We start from the raw sequence: 21,285 nt of genomic DNA on the forward strand, positions 1-21,285 counted from the left end.
ATTTTTGAGAAAACCACCTCTAAAGATCATGACACACAATCGACTCAGAACTTACTGGATCGATAGATAACTGAAAATTTAGCATTTTTCATGTTCGTATGGGGTCCGGAAACGAACATTTCTTAGAGATTGAGTAAAGAAATGTTTACGACTGACCCTTATGTTCTTATAAAACGCTTTTGAACGAAATCACTCTGTAGTCTTTTATTTGTACTTTTTCCGTGTCAAAATTGGTACGAATAGGAGAGTTAGTAATCAAACAATAGGGAATACAGCGAAGAAGGCGGATAAATTCCTCAAACAACTTGGATTTGTGAAGGCTTAAAATTTTAAGGTTCGTTGTATGAAAATAATTCCGAGCCAGACTGCTATGAATTCGTCACGAGGGACCACAGACACCCGATCGCACGACGCTTGTTTACAGCCAGGCACGGGACAAACTTACTTTCGAGGCTTCAAAACTGCATTGTTCTTTTGGAATCCCAAAAGCGCGGATACAATAACCATTCATAACATAATTCATGATCGACTTCCATCACCGATACTCCAGGCGATGTTGTCGTACGCATGGTACGCATCGATATTAATTACCGAGAAAGAAATGTGTCTGTTTAAAGCCAAATCTTCAGAAGGAACAATGTAGTTGCGCCAAAACCCCATTCATTAGAGTTTATTGACACTGCGCATATATTTGCTTCGAATGTTAAGAAGAGCTGTACCATTAATGCAACTGCTAGAAGGAAAGTGAGCACATGTAAAAGAGTGAGTGAAAGGCCTCTTGTAAGGTGACCACGATTAAAATTTTAATTCCTTACCAATCGAAACTGTTTGAGGATTTTCTTCGCCTACTTTGCTATGAGTCTTTGTTTTACTCACTTTATTAACCTTTCCATCCCTACCAGTTCCGATAAGGAAAAAATACAAATTAAAAGCAACTGCAGAACACATTTGAGAATCGAAAAAAGGTTCTCTGCTCCACAGCCAGATGCTCAGTTTTGAATTATCTGTCGACCATGTCAATTTTAACTATTGTGCCTCATGAATTTTAGAGGTGGTTTTCTCAAAAACATGGGTGGTGGTGGTTGGGGGTGGGAGCCAAATATTTTAGTCTTTCGTTTGATGCTGTACACAAGTGACCTGCCAAATATGAGTCCAATAGGTTGGCCGTATCTGAGGCAGTGCCCTTGTGAGTGAATTCGAATGTAAGAAAATTGTTGCTGCTCATGTGGTGTGTGCTTTCATTACAAAGGCAGCCGGAGCGTTCGGTGTTTCAAGACGCTTACAGGAAAAACGGAAAATCTTCATTCGTTAAGTCGTAACGCGGATGAAAGTGTGTTGAGTGATCGTGAAGGTCAGTGACTGAAGACGACTGCGACGAAAAAAAGGACGACAGCTGCAAAAGTCACTGCACAACTGAATGTCACACTCGCGAACCCTGTCAGCAACGAAACAACACAATTGCTCCATAAGCAGGGAATTTCAGTGCAAGCTGTAATTCCAAAGCCACTCACCAGTGATGCAAATGCCTCTAACAAGAAAACATGGTGCCTAAGTCATAAAACCTGCACTATGGAGCAATGGAAAAAAGTCATTTGGTCGGACGAGTCTTGTTTCACACTAATTCCAACTTGTGACCGAGTTTAAGTCCCAAGAGTGGAACTCGGGCAGCCATATCGTGACATTCCACGAGTTTCATGGTTGTCAAGGTCGCATTACTTCCAAGCATTATGCGTCCCTTCCCGCTGTTCAGGTCCAGCACACGGTTTATTCTGTGTTCCCCAGTGGTGATGCTGTGTTCCAAGACAACAAGGTCCCTGTTCATTGAGTTCTCATCGTTCAGGACAGGATTTGTGAGCACGAGGATGAAATGTCGCCTCTTTCCCGGCCACTACAGTCACCACAACTCAGTGTTACTGATCATTTGTGTTCTACTTTGGAGAGAAGGGTAGGTGATTCCTATCCATCTACATCATCTTTACAAGAACTTGTCATTATTTTGCAAGGAGAAAGCTGTAAGATTCCCTTGACAACTGTACGCGGCCTGTATTTACGCGTTCCGAAGCGAGTGAAACCTGTTTTGAACGGCAACGGTTTTCCCACATCGTATTAGACGTGGTAATCTGTTGTGTTTCTGGTGTTTCCGTATTTTTGTCCAACCTCTCGAGAGTACGCTGCTGGTGCCGCTCCTTCCTGATCTCGCACATAGAAACGGCGATACTGCCACTCTGCCCAGATAATCACTTCGCCCTTCTGGGCAATATAGACTGTCCAACAAAAAACGAAGAACCGGAAGACATAGTCGTATGTCCGTACAACTCGTACATGTACACACAACAGACGGGTTATATTAATGATTACAGCTGCGGTTCTCTGTGAGAGGTAGAACAACCGCCAGAATGCATTCTTGTAGTTCGGGTTTAGTGATGTTACCAGGCCTGGTGGGGTATATAAAAGGCGTGAACAGCGTCATATGTTGAGTGGTATGTTTACTTACTTACTTTCCGTGTCCGGTACTAGACTTCAGACTTCCAAAAATCAGCAGCCAATATGGCCTTGTCATTTGCCTCCCATAAGTCATTCATTGGGCAGGGCTGGTCTGAATATGGACAGATGAGCAGATAGTTGGTATGTTTGAGAGACCCCTATATGTCATGTACGTACGTGACACACCATTATCAGCACCTGACTGACCTTGAAAGGGGCCTCATGATGGTTCTCCATTTGGCCGCCTTGGCGGATCGTACAGTCTCGAGATTTGTGCGGCATTCGAATATGACAGTGGCCTGGTGTTCGACAGCATGTGAACATGAAGGTAGGCGTAGTACTCGTCGTCAAGTCTCCGCTCTACCACGATCGACCACCTTAATGGATGATGGTTCTATTCTGCGCCAAGCACATCGTAACCCCTTCGCATCTGTGTCTGTCATCCAAGAACAAGTAATGGACTCCCCAAACCTTCTGTGCCATCTCACATCATTGGCAGGACACTAGCAAAAGCTGAACTGAGGAAATGTGTCCATAACACAAACGGCTGCCTTTGAAGTGATGACAGTACCGGGAACCACGGGCACCTGATGAATTGTTTCGCACTGTGCTCAGCGATGGAACGTGGTTCTCCACTGTCCCACATGACCATCGTTGGTGAGTATGGCGGCGACCTCGGAAGAAATCACTTTTGGACTTCAGGTCACGGCTAGTTGTGGCTGATGGAACACTGACGGCCGAACAGTACGTCACAGACATCCTGCGCCGTCATGTGCTACCTCTCATCCGAAAGGATCATAGTGTCTTTTTCCAGCAGAAAAATGCTCGCCAATACATGGCACGTGTCTCTATGTGCTGTCTGCGTGACGTTGATGTACTCCCGTGCCCAGCAAATTTCCAATATTTGTCCTTGATGCAACTTGCACGGGACCAGCTCGGACATAAATTCCGTCCCAGTGCCTGTATCCAAGATGTCACCGACCACTTACAACGGTTGTGGGCCAGCTTGCCTTAGGAAAGTACACAACGGCCTTATAACACCTTTACCAACAGCATAGGCTCATGCACCGAGCCCAGATAGGGTGCAACGTTATATTGATAAGCTGGTTTTAATGTGATTCGATTTTGTTAGCACAGAAATAACATCACATACCTTCTCGACCTGTGAATTTTCATTTCGTTTCCTGCACACCTTCTGTGTGCTTCAGCTTTTTGTTAGGCAGTGTATACATTTCCAACGGCTGTATACATTTAAACAAATAACAAGATCGCTTGACTCTTTCTGTTCACCTGTCATGTTTATTCCATTTTTATAGACATTAATAAGGTTGATACATGCTGTAATTGGTAACTATCTATATTAAATCGCAACTGTGACTGAAGTAAATAACCAGTTACAGTTTTCCATCGGTTACTGTCTCTCTCTATAGATATTACGTTTGCCCTAATAAGAGTATTTTTAGTGTTACCATGGATGTACTGTGTCAGAATTATCCGTAGGCTTGAAGGCAGCGAACTAACTTTGCTTGTAGGGTGCGTGAAAGTGGTTAGGTAATGGAAAAGACATTCGTTTCTCTTTCTTCCGTCGATTTAACTTAAACAGGAGTGGGATGCCACAGCTTAGTGGAATGATCTATTACACGAGACATCGGCCAGAGGCGGACACTGACAAAGGAAACTCCACCCCCCCCTCAGATTTAGTAGTAAAATGGTCCAATGGACAGCCGGCCATAAACTGCTCACAGATCAAGCGTGAAAACAGGAAGAAACTGTACTGAACTGTGAAAAAAAATCAAAATAGAAACAGTGAACAGTCCAAGCTCAAGATGTGCAACCTCGAGCGAACTGCGAGAAGCACGGCGTCGTGGTTGTGTACGATGAACAGGGAGAGCAGCCGCGATGCTGCATAGACCTCTCACAGAAATAAAAAAAATAATAATAATAAAAAATAACCAGGTGTGAACTCTGTTATAACAGAGCAATTCAAGAGTCAAAACTTATAAGGCGGAACGTAAGAGTCGCAACATGTCGTACTTGTGTAGACCAAATTGGAGGTACGTACGTCTGGACGTCCTTCCCTTACACCTCGATGTTGCGAACGGACGTTATAACATGAGACAAATACAAGTTTGAATACAGGAAACAGACGCATCAATGACCAGACGGTCCGTTCATAATCTTGTGAATAAAAAAACTGGGGCACGAAGGAGATTTGAACACGGATCTTCCCCTTCGCAATCCAACACCGGTCCCACATAACCATGACTCCGCGGCTACTGACCGTCGCATCATTTTAGATATCTTGAGCTTGGACCGTCCACTGATTCCATTTTGCTTCTTTTTCCACAGTTCAGTGCACCTTCTTCCTGTTTTATGCTTGATCTGTGTTCAGCACTAAATGGCTTCACTTTCTGCCATGAGCGTAATCGACATCAAGGACAAGGCCAGTCTCACGTCTCCAAATTGTTTGCACTGTGGTTCTTTCTTTTTTTTTAGGGTAACCACAAATTCAATTTTCTCTTGTGCTTTTAATCAAAACAGCTTTTGCTGTTCTAGTGTCTATCACGCGTCGAACATAACCTCCCGATTTTACTACAATTTTTGTTGGATCTTTCTGAAGGTCTGCTTTTATTGTTTAACTTCTACAATAATTCTTTAGTGTCAATGAACACAGCGCTACACAAAGGAAAAATCTTATGGCATATGCCTAATTTATCTCAGCTTTTCAGAGCTCTCCTTTCGTATGCTTTTAAGGTGGCTCACAGCCGCCCTTACTACTTAATCAAACTTTCCTCGCGAATGGTGTATACTATTATTCGTCATATACTATCTCGAAACATCTAAAGCTAAGAAGCACCATTTCCACACCTCCTTTTTGGGTATTGCAAATATTTTAATTCGTTTGTTTATTCAGTATTGTATTCGTTTATAAAGATTTCTTCTTACTCTTTATTTCGAAGTGGCGTGGATTATTTTACACGCTGTTCCCTAGGTTTATCCTTGCTTGTGATGAAACGATAAGTACAATTCTACGCTGTAATGCATACATTTTAGTGGTGAGAGTCTGCTTTACGGTTTACGGTCAATCTGTTTATGGACACGAAAATATAAACGTAGAAAAAAGTGCGTGAATGTGAGCATCATCATGGTCTCACCTCGTTATTCATTTTTTCCAGGGCTGTTCCACGTCTCATAGTTTCCAACCTTACTTTGTTCCTCACAATTAGGCCCGAGTACTAGAAATTAAGTGCGTTGTAGGTGAATCTTCTAAATAAGTAAAGTTCCCACACTTTCTAGCTTTCTGGTAATTTATGAACGAATAGCATGAGAAAAAAAATGAATTGCATACCTTTTACTTACTTATGCAAGTGTAAAAACACAGTCCTTGCATGACGAAAATAGGCACTAACCTTATACTATCTATCTTACAAGAACTTTGTGAAGAGAACGTACTACTGAACTGAAAAGAAGAGTCGATAACTGTGTCAACTACGCAACTATGGTATAGTAAAAATTACTTTATACGTCTTGCAGTGCACCAAAACTAAATGTCGTATTCCTGTATAAAGATAACCTATTGTCAGTTGTGTAAAACTGAAAAAGTTTAGCTAATATCTACATGCAAACATCGTAGACTTACCTTTGGAAGTTGCCCTGCGGGCTTCAAATGTATGCCTCCAATCTCCACAACAGCTGGTACGAGGGGTCTTGGAGGAGTCAATGCCGGGTTGGTATTCATAAAGAGCATACTAGTATTTTTTGCTATATCTACCAAGGGAGGAATTGAATCGCCAAAGTGCTTCATGACAACAGCATCCGTAGGTACTTCAATATATCTACTATGGAACCATTTACTGTAGACCAAATACCACGCATTACTAAGGCGCTCAAAGAATCCCATGTGATCACTACTTAATCCAAACTCAATTGGTAGGTAAGAAGGGTTATCGGGTAAGCCAAAACGATCAGATGTCCATGGCATGATAGCAGAAGAACGCATGGCAATATTTGGAGCCTGAAATTTGTGCACAAATGGCAGCATACAATCAGTAACGAATACCTCAGTGAAAATCAAATCAAAAGTTTCATTCGACCTCATCAGCTCTTGCATTGCGGGGAATTGCAGTACTTTGTCACACTCGTCAGATGATAGCTTCATGAAAAGATCTAGCGACGAGTAGATGTCACTGTTAACATAGGCTTCGAGGGGAATTGCATCAGTCAGGATAGGTAAGGAACCAACCAAACTGACATCTTTATAATTAGGTAGGAGCGCTGGTTGTGGGAAGTGACTGTACACAGTGACTTCGTGACCGCGTGCTGCGAGCGTCTTCATCACTGCTTCAAACATTATGAAGTGGCTCTTCCCTGGGTAATTGAACAGGCCTAAGATTCTTGCTGCCTCCGACGTTCCAGCCACCAACATTATGAGCAGAAATACCACGACGCAGTTCATCTGTAAAAATGAAAACAACGTCCTAAAAAGCTGATCACAAATCAAAAATACAAAACATATTGCCGAAACAGGCAGCTGTACACATAATGCTAACCGGTATTATAAACAAATTTGAAAAAACAAAATTGAGTCTCCATTTGTGAATAATAAAACGCACAACAATAATAAATCAGCTTATAATAGTCGAACTGTTCATAAAAGGTAACGAAACTCTCACTGTTTACTTTGGTTTTCTTATAACTACATTTCGTATTACTGGGCAATGGACGTTCGTTTGTGAAAGGAATAACGCTCACACGTAAGCCTCTTATTGGACGGGCGACCTGAATGTCGATGAACCGCCTTGTCAGGAACGCTATCTATGCTACTCCCTGGCTGCTAGGGAGTAAACATAGATACCTCTTTCCTCAGACATGTCAAGAAATGATCGGTATGCCTGCGAAGCTGGTTCTTCTTCTTCCTGGTCTAAAGCCTGTTTCCTTCAGTACACCCCAGTCTACCCTAGGTAGTCGCTTCGTCTTTTCCTTGGATGGCCAGTATTTCTTTTAACACTCATTGATTTATTTCTTACTATTTCTACAATCTTCCTGTCATCCAATCTGTCTGTGTTTTCGTTCCATCCATGCTTTCTCTTGTGTACCCACTCATTACTGGAGACCATTTTACATCCTTTTCTAATGCTTTCACTTCTCTATCTTGCAGGGTCATCCCTGTAATTCTTCGCAGAATTTTCAAAAGTCTCCTCGTTCCTGGTGTTTCCACTCTTGCCTTGTTACATCCATGTATGTCATAACTGGTCTCACTATTGTTCATGTATTCTTACTTTTACATATTTCCCTGTATGCTTGTGTTTCCAAATAGTATCGTTTAAACGTTCTGCCACTTACTTTGCTTTTGCTACTTGTTCTCTAACTTCCTTTCCGACGTTTCTATTGTTGGACATTTCACAACCAAGATATTGAAATTTCATTACCTGTTGAATAATTTTTCCATCGACTTCGAGTTTGCATCTAATTGGTTCAACAGATGTGGTCATACATTTGGTCTTTGAGTGGATATAACCATATTTATGTTTTGGCTGTCATGTTAAATATGTCTAGAAGTTTCTACTAGTTAACTGGAACCAATTTTCGTCCGGGTGTAGTTGTGGAATAAATGATTTCAGTTGTTTTTATTAAGATGGTCCTAATCCCCCTATTGTAGATAGGTTCAAAACATCTGTTAACCGAATCCTATTGAAAGCCTTTTGTATATAAATAAAACAAAGAGAAGCTGGTCTGTTGTATTCAATGGACTTCTCTACAATCTGTCAAAGAATGAATACTGCATTTCTACATGACCTACCGGATCTAAAATCATACTGCTCCTCAGCAAGGGTTGTAATTCTTTCTTTATTCCCTACTATTTTTGCTATGAGTATAGGAACTGAACTCAGTAGATCAGTAGACGAATCCCTCTGTAATTAGATGGCGTCTTTCTTATCTCCTTCTTTGTACATAAGAATCGTAATATTAGTTCTCAACTCGTTTGGAATTTTATTACCAGTTATAACATGGTTAATCAAACTGATTAATTGCTCAGTTAATGGATATCCTCCATAATCCAGTAATTCATCGGGAATCCCAACTTTCCCTGGAAACTATCTATTTTTAACAGACTTGCAGCTTATTCCACCTCTGCATGTGAAACAGTTACATCATCATTTGTTTGTATACTGATCTCTGACCTGGATGAAATGCCTCTCCCTGGGAGGATAACACTATCTGCAGCTCTCCATGACTGCAATTGACACTTTTTCCAAACATTCCTAGAAATAAACTATCACCAACATACGTGTTCAGCAGGAAGCTGGAAGAAAAAAAAATCATTATTTGTGCGGAGAGAAACATCGAATGGTTTTCTTATGCGTTGTAAGACAATTGAGAACGCCATTAAAATACACGTTTGCCACAGTACTCTTTCTTTAAGTTTATGAATTGACACGCAAGAATAAACAGAGCGAACTATGTTCTAAAGTTACGATACGTTGCATGCACTACAACAGTTAAGTTTTCACTTAACGTGTGATTCACCACATCGTAAACGCGAATTATGTCGTAGCTTTTCCGTCTGTTGTAACACAGCAGCAGAAGCAGAAAGAAAAGGAAAGAAAGCACTCGTGTGTGTGTGTGTGTGTGTGTGTGTGTGTGTGTGTGTGTGTGATTAAGTCCCGCTGTTGCAGATGACTTCACTGAGTTTCTTCTAACGAACCACGATCTGAACCTTCAGGGTGAAGGTGTCGCTCTTTTATACAACATGCAGTTTGAATGACAGTAAACAAGTTCTTGTTGGAATGGGATCAAAATATCTGTTTAATACAGTCGTGAATCTTTTAAATTCCTCGATATTGCGGTAAACAAGTGACGTTATGTGGCAAAGAGTGGCTCCAGCTATGAGAGAATTTTTTGCTCACTGGAGCCACGTTTAGCACCAATACTCGGACTACAGCAGTAAGGAACAATATCCATGTCTACTTCCCACGAACGGCAAAAATCTACAATGCTATACTAGATGACGCTCAGTCTATGCATTTACAAGAACATATATGTAAGAATTAAATGCACGCGAGCTATCCAATCCTTCTTGATGCTAAAGAATGTATCTTCTCCCAGCCATTTGTACGTGCTTTCTATGAGAAATTATGGAAGAAGTTGATGGCGCTTGCATATCAGAATATACAGCTGGCGGAAGAGGCTTTTGACCCCCATTCTGATTCATGCTGTACATCAATATGTAAAAATATATAGGACTCTAGCAAAGTACATGTAGGCGCAGAACTAAAACCATATTTAAGCATGTTTGTACATTCAGCGACATGCAAAAGCTTAAAATGTATCTATGTGCAGTAAATAGAAAATGCGTAAATCATGTTTTTTCCTCTATAAAATCATTCAACTGTTAATGAAGTCGCATTGTAATTATCCTGGCTGGATGGCTGAATCATTCACTTCACAGTGACTTTGTAGTAACGGAATGGTTGTGCAGTAGTACAGAAAAAAGAAGAATGGGCTAATTTTGCCTTTTGTTATACCATCAGTAACTGTGGGCACATTAGATTCTGCCAACATGAACATTTTCATTTCATTGCTCATACGTTCAGGGAGAGGTCGCTTTGAACGTTTGCATTTATTTCCAAAATTATTATTTCAGCCCAAGAACCAACTACCACAAGAGCAAAGCTGATCTGTCACTAGAAAGGCTAAAACGGAATACTTTGTTCAGATTTCATGCTTTTGCTGTGGGAATCCAGAAGCAGATATCAAAATATTTACATCTTTGTCGTCACATAGGGCTAGATGTGTGGTTTTTTAATTGGAGTTAAACGTTTCCATTGTCCCTAAAAAAATTTCAAGGAACAACACAAGCCTTATTATAGCTTTAAAACAAGATAATATGGATTTAAAACTTAACTATCAAGTACATGTAGGAATTGATATAACGTTCAATGAATTTGAGTGGAGACTGCTGGGACCATATACAGTACAAGGTTTTGGTTATTGATAAAAAACAACTGAATGATGGACGATATAAAAGAAACTTTACTAAGTTTCCCCAGTTTAAAAAAAGGATAAAAAGAGCACTGTAATTTCATTGCTACACAGTACACCATGGTCAAATCTGATAGTAAGTGAATTTATGTAGCCCTCAGATCTTCAACAAAGGTTAAGTTACAGGGTGTAATGGGCATCAGCGCAGATATTTCTGTTTGTGACTGAGGACGGTATACTGAACAGCATTACATTAGAATTTATGTCGTAAATATTCTTTACGGGTTTGCCGCCGGATCACGCTGTGCAAATTCCACAATATTTCCTCGAAGCAACTGTCCGACATCTTCAGGTGGTTCAACCTTGCTCGTGGCTGGGTACGAGGTACGACACCTGAGGATGTCGGACAATTGCTCCGGGGAAATATTGTGAAATTTGCACAACGTGATCCGGCGGCAAACCGTTGAAGACTATTTACAACACATCCGCTGGAAAAGCTTGACGAATCACAATATTTAAGTCATTTGTACGCTAACAGTTACAGCTATTACAAGACGTATGTTTGTAGGTTGGTTAGTGCTTCCAAAAACTTGTGGATAGAGCAAGCCATCAGGTCAGGTGTTGAAGTGTGGGCGGCGCGTACGCAAAATGGTTAGTCTATACTGACAGGCGTTGTTCACTTAGCGGTGCAGTTACAGCCGTGCAGAAAACATCAGGTCATAAAGTCTGTGAGATGTTTGTAGGAAGACTGTTCAATGTAGAGAAAAACAACCAACGGACTGATGTGGGTACATATTAAGTTACCACACACAAAAATATCTGCACCTATATCCATTACATTTAGTATACACACGAAATCCAGAAAAGCAATAGAATAATTTAGTATGCTAACAAATCAGGTGATGGCCCTTGAAACTCTTATTTATTTAATTGTAGATAGAGTCTGTTACGTAAATTGTAAAGAGGTGATTGCACCATTATACATTACACTATCAAAAACTTTGCAGTTGTGTCACACATTCAGTCTGAGAGGGTGCACAAATAGAACATACAATTATATCTTGGTGCAAAATTATAAACAATCAGCTAAGTCTCAGGGATGAAAATGCCCAAGAAGAACCCCACACTAAGATCGTTAACGCAAAATTTGATAGGCACATTCAACAAACTAACACAAAACTCGAGAAATTCTGGAGTATAATCAATACATTAGTGCAAGGGTTGTGACAACTAAAAACATGTTAATAGAGATGAGGGAAAGTAAAAAAAATCGACTAATGTGAGAGATATCAGTTGCGTACTGTCTCAAAGTCTGTTTAGTGCACAGCAAAATGTCGACCACAATGACAAAGCGCCAATTCACTGGGGTAAGTAAGCTGATTCTGTAGAAATTACGATTGGTAAGAGCAATGCAGCTGGAGAGAAACCAGCCTCCAATAAAAAATTTAAACCTCTTGTTAAAACACGTGTGTGCTTCCCATTACAAAAGCAAGCGAACAATATAAATGACGAACATGTGGTTCACAATTCCATCAACTGCCACAGTAATTTCGAGATAGACAGCACATGTGGAGTGAACAGGAAAAACCACATATGCCAGGTTAATTACCTGGAGTGTAAAAAAGCACACAATACATGTTGGGAACAGAGAATTTGAAAGAACACCTGCTTTACTGAAACTAATATTCTTAAATAGTTAGAAATATGACAAATATGTGGCAAAAGTGTTAAATATTTATGCAGAATTATTGTGTAAAAAACAATTCCCCAACAGATTGAGTAAAAAGTCCACATGATAAAAAATGGGGATATTATCACATCAACATTAGACAAACATGGTGGTGGTGGTGGTGGTGGTGGTGGTGGTGGTGGTTGTGGTGGTGGTGGTTGTTGTATTGACATTCAGCAGAGCATAAAAAGATGGTCATTTCTTCCCTGTAGAATACATATTACGATGATCATTAGTTGAATTTGAAGACTATTTGAAGGTTCGAAACTGCAGGAAATACTGTTCATATTAATAAAATCTTATCAATCATTTCACAGCTCAGAGTAAGACACATTATCGAATAACGATGGAGGCAGTAATTTGAAAACGCAACAAACAAGCATGTAAAACATTCCTGCATACGTGTGTTATAATATGAGGCTTAGGTGGCTTGTGGTAAGTGGCTCTTGTACATAATGATGCAATGTTCACAGACGAATAACAATATCAAATATATTTTAATGGTAATTGATGCATATTTCAAATTCACTTGGTCCTTATTCACTAAAACAAACACAGGGAACATGGTCAATTAGGTGATTGTCCAATTGAAGATGAGAATGAATAGCTACACATGCATGTATGTCACATATAGTGATACACCTTTTCTTCCCCCCTCTTTGGTCCATCTCTGTCTCCCTTCTGTGCCTATACCTTCTCACCCCCTATCTGCCATTCTCTTCCTTACCCCATCCTTTGCTATCGCCTCCAGCCCATCTCTTCAACCCACTCTGACCATCCTCCCTCCCCTGTTTCTGTTCATGTCTTCCCCTCTCTTGCCCATCTCCTACTCCCTTTCTCTGCCCATCTTGTTCTCCCTTCACTTTCCCTGTTCATTTCTACACTCTCTCTCCCTCTGTCCATCTCATCTTACCCCTCTCTCAATTCATTCTTTCCTGCCCCCTTCTCTCCCCAAACATTCCCTCTTGCCCACTCTCTCTGTACATCTCCTTAGCTACCCATTACAACCTTCTCCCAACCAAGTCCATCCACATGTGTAGCCCTTGCAAAAGGGACTGATACAGCTGGCTGGTGCTATTCCCACAACACACCTGTTGAAATGGGCAGCCTATATCTGGGGGCTAGAAAAACCATTTCTTGCCCTAACATGTAGTCTGCCCTGCAAACTAAATTGATAAAGCAAGCCAATACTACTACCACAAAACATGCCTGTGATGCAGAGCAACCTACATATCTGGGGCTGAAAAACTTTTTTCCCCTTCTCTGCACTCCTATTGGAGTTAGAAGGTTGTAAACCCCACCGTACTGATATTCGTGAAGTTTGTTGTTTGTGTGCTGAATTTGGCTGAAATTAATCCAGGGTTTGGGAGCAGATCCTAGACATGCATACATACATGCTACTTTATGTGTGTACATAGTTTCAAGGCGCACAAGAGCAGTAACTTTTACACTATTATTTAACTGTCTCTCACATGAAAGCAAGTACTGTAGTATGTTTGAACAGAATGATAAAACCTGTATGTTTGTGCTTATCCATCTCACAGGTCATACAAATAGATTTAACATTATTTCACAAATAACTGAGCAGTATAACTGAACCATACATTCAACAATAAACATGAAACCAAATGATATTATAATGGGCTTCTAAATACTGTATACAGTCATACTAAAATGTTGAATCCATACAAGTATAAATGTAATGAAGGTGAGTTGTTTCATATATCAAACTACAAGACTACATTTGAGAGATCATATCTATCAAACTGGTCAACATACTTATATTCAGTACTGAACATAATTTTGAACAATAGCAGAGGTGACGAAATAGCAAAAAGTTTTACACTAAGGACTTACAGGGAAGTGTTTCTTGTAGTGATTACAAGGCATCAAGTGAACAAGGAATTTGTTTGAAGGCTGGGATTCCCTTCATCAGACAACAGCTGAATGTATGTCATGGACATTGTGTATAACAAGGTCCATAAATCGATCAAATCATACAATAGCATAGATGTATGGCAAGAAGTGCATCAGCAATGGTGGTGGCAGCATTCTTGATGAGTTACCTGTAGAATTTCCCATTCTAACATATAGCAATTGCAGGCTGAAAGCAAATCAGGGATAAAGGTTAGTGTATGATGACAGAAGAATTAATCTGTTGGACAAAACTTGCAGAGAACACAATATTTCATATACCACAAGTTCAAGCAGAACAACAAGTTGCAGATTGAAATAGATGCAGGAGGAGATACTGGAATCAGACAATGTATTGCTGTATTTGCCACTGATAAAATAATGCTGACAAACTTTAACTGGGTGTTGGGATACATTTTTGCAAGTTACGTATGCCACTTGCCTCCATTACAGAAGATTCAAGAGGGTTTAAAGACATACAGTCTCCATTATCAGCAGTTAAACATACCCTAAAGGAGAAAACAACATAAAGGAGACTACTTATAATGCCACAAACTCCACTGAGACCTCGGATACCAGTTGGAATTCTTCCATCCAAGATTCCCACACTGGCAGGACTTTCAGCTGTTGAGTCATCAGTCATTGTCTGAACAGTGAAAAATGTAAATGCTCCTTACAAACGGTTTAATAAGGCAGTTGTACAGGAATATTTCTAAAACCATACTGACATGGACAAGGATTGTTCATTAATGATGAGTAAAAAATGTCAATTATCCTACCCAACAAACTGTTGCATTACTTATGTGTGTAAATTTGTCAAAATGTTCGACGTTGCTAGATTTCACATGGTGTTTATGTGAAATATGTCATCTAAGACTATGTCGGTATCAGAATATGGAATTAAAATTTAGATGTTGTAGGCGGACCAAGAACTCAGTGGGTGCCAGATGTCAAAAGCCGAAATACAATTTGCTAACCTGATTCATTTGTAAACCTATGCCTGCCAGGAGCATTAAATTACTACCTTACCAGCTATCATGAGTTCTACAATTTTCGACACCACCAAAAATTATGTGCCAGTATATACACTTGGATATTTGTGTATTGTGTTACCCCTGGCACTTGCAAAGAAGAAGAGGAAGAAGAAGAAGAAGAATTATGTATAAAAAAATGAATCATTATACTTCTGTTCAGCAGCTGAGCTTTAGGTGTGACGATGTACACTAACTCTGAAAACTTTATCTTCAGTTCTACTTTCAAATTGGTTTCCACCATTTAATTTGAGCAAAGGATACTGGAGTGCCACAATGACTGGTTCAGAAACTTAAAACAACATTCCAAATATCACATCATTAATGGTGTTTATAATCTTGAGCTGAATGTGCATTTAAAACAGCTTGTACAGTCCGGAACCGTGCGACTCCTACGGTCGCAGGTGCGAATCCTGCCTCGGGCATGGATGTGTGTGATGTCCTTAGGTTAGTTAGGTTTAAGTAGTTCTAAGTTCTAGGGGACTGATGACCACAGATGTTAAGTCCCATAGTGCTCAGAGCCATTTGAACCATTTTTGTTACAGCAGAATTTCTTTTTGTCACTGGCGCTTTAATTATTAACTCATTATTTATTTCAGTCGCTGTTGCGATTCAATACAGACGACCACCCGTTTCGGCCATTATGACGCATCTTTATATAAACATGTTATGTGACGTAAATGTCACTGGTGCACTGTTTACTAATTAGGGTTCATTGAAGAGTTTGATACTGGACTACCTTGAGAACAATGTTCACAGTTGTTTTGACCACCGCGTATGCAACGTTAAGTCCCATAGTGCTCAGAGCCATTTTACGACGATAGAGGAGAGAGACATGTGGTTAGATGTTGAACACCATAGGCTACACCATTATAGAGTTTTTTATATTTTGATGACTATGTGGAGATGCACCTTGGAAGACACGGCTGCAACAAGGGATGTAGCCACGATGTTTTAATTTTATTATCAATTTTATTGTGCCTGGTGCATGTTCCATTTTAGCGAGTTTTAACACGTTCTTTTACTTTTTATTATTCTGATAATGGAAGCTTGACTTCCGAAACGCTTCAATCTTAGTGTTTTTACACTATAAACAAGTGGTTGAGCCGATATATTTTTTAACATTGACTTATGTGGTCGTTTGCATGAGAGAATACGTGCTTCCATTGCCGCCATAGGAGGATATACTGCGTATTGATATGACCTTTACTATGATATGTGCGTTTCATTTGGTCTGCATTTGCTATTTTATGCTCCTACAATGATGAGCTACCTTTTACTCCATTTCTCAATCAAGTGGCCTGCTCCTCGAGAGTGTTGCATTGCTTTTTCGGCCGTGCATTCCATGTTATATATTCCATGGTTATAGCGAGTTGTTCTGAGCAGGGCCGACCTACAAATATCGAATGGTTGGAGCTGCGAGGCAGTGACATATTAATAAATGGCACAAATTGTGACATCCCAACACCAACTGTTCATCTTCCACCCACCAGTACAGGAGCGACATTTATATGAGTTATTTGTTGTATTGGCCTGACAAATTTACGGACACTCTCCCAACCCAAAACCGAAACTGCCCCACGGGTGCCTTGGAACCTGGTCTCCATAACACTCTGGACTAGTTAAAAGCAATACAAAAAGCACGTATCAGGGCAGAGGAAACACTTCAGTACGTGCAGCAATATTACAGCGATCACCAGTACAGAGTCATGGAAATAACTTTGCGACCTTGGGCTCAGTCTTCGTTTTGACTCTCGTCTGTGCATCCTATTTACTTCAAAGGCAGAAAACTGACAACTCACCTGAACTCCCAGTACACCGAATATCATGCAAATGAGCCACCATTAATAAGTAATTCTTAATTAAGTAATAATCCAATGATCATTTTGGGTCACGCTGAATTAGAATAAGGAAAACTCAAATGCAATGTACATATGAATGCTGCACATACTGAAGTGTTTGCTCCGCACTGATATGTCCTTTTTGTATTGCTTTTAACGTGTCCAGAATGTTCAGGAGACCAGGTTCCAAGGCACCTGTGGGGAAGATTAGGTTTTGGCTCAGTCCAAGTTCTAACCACCACAAGAGATATTTTCAGGCACTGACGATGTAGCAGGCAAGATATTTTTGTGAAAGTAATACTGTTCCATTACTGAAATGGATAATGTTGAATACTATATTTATATTTGACGCTGTTGTTATGTAAAACCATGATCCTATATAAAAATATTACTGTTTTGCTCGTCACATGGCGTAGCCGCTTTTTATTTATGTTAAACATATTCCAGGATCCCAAAACAACAGGTAAGGAGTAACACGAACCTCATTGCTGCTTTCAAATAAGATAATATGAATTTTTAAAACATCAAGCACATGTAGAAAGTGACACAACATTCAGTGAATTAAGAACTATACATGGATTTTGGTGGAACTATGGATGTATGGACTTTTGGTTGTCAATAAGACATGACAACTCAATAACAGATTGTGCATACGAAACTTTACTGAATTTATCTAGTGTTTTTTTTAAATACATCGTAATTGCGTCACTGCATAGTGCACCATGGACAAATTTGGTCATAAGCGAGTGGATGAGGCATTACGATCTTTAAGTAAGCGTAAATATTCAGATACAAAGCACTGGGACGCTGCAGAATAACTTAATATGCTAACAGACCGAGTGACGAAGCGTGAAACTCATGTCCACTTAAGAGCAGGTAGGATTACAACATGGACAAATATGCACATGTGTCACATAATCAGTCTGAGAGCACACAAACACAACATATATCGATATCTAGACAAAAAATTAAAACAATCAGCGAAAGTCTCGAGGATATAAACGCCCAAGCAGAAATTCACACTAGGAACTTAACTCAAAATTCGAGAGGAACATTCAACAGATTAACACAACATTCAAGAAATTCTGAAATGCAATCAATATATTAGCTGCAAGGGTTGTGAGCATTGGAAACACACAAACTGATGAAGGAAAGGAAAAAAAACAACTAATCTGAGAATAAAAGTTACATACTGTTTCGAAGTCTGATTAGTGAACAACGACGTGTCAACCACAACGACAAAACGCAAACCAGTGAGGCACTTAAGTCGATTCTACAGGAATTAAGATTGTTAAGAGCATGGCAGTTGGAGAGAGGACTGTCTCTCAGAGAAACGTTTAATCCTCTTAATGAAACTTCTCGTTGAGTCACAACGCTAATGATCAGTACAAATAATTAAGAAGCAGCAGTTCACAATTTCATTAAATGTCCCAGTGAATTCATGATGCATGAAACATATGGAGTCACAGGGAAGAACTACATATGCTGGATGTATTACTTGTGTTACCAAGCACACAGTAGTGGTTGGGGATAAAGAATTTGAAAGAACATCTTGTCTACCAAATACAATATTCTTAAAAACTTTTAAGCATTTCGACTATTTAATGAAAGATTTAAAAATGTAGGTAGAAATAGTGTGTATGACTAATATACGAAGGAAAAAAAAAATTCCCCAACAGGGCGAGTAACAAGCCCACACATTGAGAAACACAAAAAAAACATTAAACCAGCGTATCAGGAACATAGTGATACACTTGTATTTAGGTTCAGCAGAAAAAATGAACACCTCATCTTTGCAGTATACATATTAAGATGATCCCAAAAAATTAGTAGAACGATTAAGACTACTTGCATTGTCGGCCACTGCAGGAAATACTGCTCATATGAACGAACCTCTTCAAGCATTTCAGAGCTCACAAAAAGACTATTTTCCAATAGCTATTGAGACAGTGAAGAAATCCACAAACACCCATTCAAAACATTCCCATATAGGTCTGTTATTATACAAGACTTGGATGACTTAATGGCAGGTGCATCTTGCACATATGAAACAACACTCACAAGAGAATAAAAGTTTCTAAACGTTACAATGGATATTTCAAAGCAGTACTGGAGCAATTTGGTACATAACACATGCAATATACTCCTATATGAAAGCAAGTAATGCATAATGTTTGAACAGCAAGATAAAAAAATCCATATGTGGATGTGCTTCAATCTCACAGGTCATACAAATAAATTGAAGTTCTGGCAATTGCCAACATGGTGGATACTGGGCTGTTTTTCAGCAAAATACAAGTAAAAAACTGTTTGGCCCACATCCATATAAGAAAAAATCGGAACAATAACAAACAGAGTAGAAAGGCAGCTGTAGCATCCAATTATCTGTCAGTGTTGTAACCATGTACTGACTGAAAATTAAAAGACATATTACGCTAACTGAAGATGGGTGAAATCCTGAAACACCTGTCTGCTTAAATAAAGCTACATAGCAAAGTGGCTGGATGTTGTACTTACTAAAATAATACAATCCACAACCATGGATATCAGCAGCCAGTAAAGCGGATAAATGACAAGTGAAATTCGTTATAATGAGCTTCTAAATATTGCATACAGTCATATTAAAATGCTGGATTCACGTAAACACAAATTTAATGTGTGTGATTTGGGATGTATTTCAAAATACAAGACTACATTTGAGAAATCATACTGTATGTACATAACTGATCAAAACATATTTACAGTATTTAAGATGCAACAGGCAATCCCACAGACTAACATTTTAAAGGACAGCAGAGGTAACGAAATACCAGGAAGTTTCTACACTGAAGTGGGTGTGTTTCTCGTAGTGTGTGCATGAGACATCGACAGAATGAGATGTTGGTTGGAGGACTAGATTTTCCTACATTACACAACAGTTGGGTTTATGTCAAAGAAATAGTATACAACAAGGTCCACAAACCTTCAAATCATATAGTACGCATGGTAAGAAGTACATAATATGTGGTAGTGTCAGTATTCCTGACAATCTGTCTGTAGAATTGCACATTCCAACATATAATTATTGTGGGCTGGGAGCAATTCTGGGAAAATGGTTAGCACATGGTGATAGAGGAATTAACCTGTTGCATAAAAATCTTGCTGAGGACATGATATTGCACAAGGAAATATCAGTTACAATATCAGTTGTAGATCAAATATTAACTGATAAAGCGAAGTGAATACATGCCAGAAGAGATACTGTTATAGGACAACATATTGCTGCATTTTCCATCTTCCATCGATAAAACAAAACTTAAATTGCACATTGCAAATTGCACAGTCATCATTGTGAGCATCTAAACATGCTGTGAAGTAGAAAAGAAGACTGGTTAAAATGTCATGGGTTCTACCAATATCTCTGACAACATGTGAAACACTTCCATTAGTAGTTCGTACACTGGCAAGACTTTCAGATGCTGTGTCATTAGCTGGAGGAACAGCAGGCAACATCCAAACAGTGAAAACATGCTCACAATTAGCCTGAAGAAGAAAAACGACACAACAGGATGATGGAATCTGCGGCTACTGGAGAAAGACTATATTTAAAACCATACTAGCACAGACTGGGGTTTTTCATTAGCAATGAACAACAATAAAAATCTCTAGCTACACTACCCAACAGACTGTTCACAAATACCAAACTGCTTAAATACGTCAAAAAGTTCTGGTTCCTAAGATTTTTGGGGTGTTTATTTGAAATACATTGCCTAAGTTTATGTGGAAATCGAAAGAACATGGAATTGTAAATTTAGATGTTGTGGAAAGACCTTAAACTTTCTCGGTAGTATACATTAAAAAAACTGAAATATCATCTACTGCTTGGAATTATTTGGTGACCTATGTGCAGCTGGAGAATTATGTTACTACTTTACAAACAATCTTGTTTCCTACAATTCATACTACCAAAAACTCACCACATGTGTAGACAATTGCTGACACTACCAAAAACTAAATGCATGTGTGGACAATCATGTTTCACATTACCTATGACATTTACAAACAAGCAGAAAAGAATTACATACAAAAAATCTATAATTACATTACACCTCCATTCACTGTTTGAGCTTTAGGTGTGATGCATACACTCTGACTTTAAAACGATTATCTTTAGTTCTCTGTGCTAAATGACTTCCACTAATTTAAGCCAACGATATTGGCTTGTTGCATTGATTGGTTTGGAAACCTACAAAAACTTTGAGAATATAACATCATCGCCAGCCGAAGTGGCCGTGCGGTTAAAGGCGCTGCAGTCTGGAACCGC

General features: G+C 39.4%; 1 protein-coding gene across 3 annotated transcripts in view; it reads right to left on the minus strand.

The window, feature by feature from the left end:
- Positions 1-21,285, minus strand: part of LOC124612353 (UDP-glycosyltransferase UGT5-like) — a 150,137-nt gene that overhangs the window by 17,012 nt on the left and 111,840 nt on the right. For all 3 annotated transcript variants that reach the window (XM_047140508.1, XM_047140507.1, XM_047140506.1), the window contains one exon: positions 6,125-6,940. In XM_047140508.1, the coding sequence (XP_046996464.1) occupies positions 6,125-6,940 (816 nt within the window). The remainder of the gene's footprint in view (positions 1-6,124; positions 6,941-21,285) is intronic.

This window comes from Schistocerca americana, chromosome 4 (genome assembly GCF_021461395.2).
Source record: "Schistocerca americana isolate TAMUIC-IGC-003095 chromosome 4, iqSchAmer2.1, whole genome shotgun sequence".
In the NCBI taxonomy this organism is placed as follows: Eukaryota; Metazoa; Arthropoda; class Insecta; order Orthoptera; family Acrididae; genus Schistocerca; species Schistocerca americana.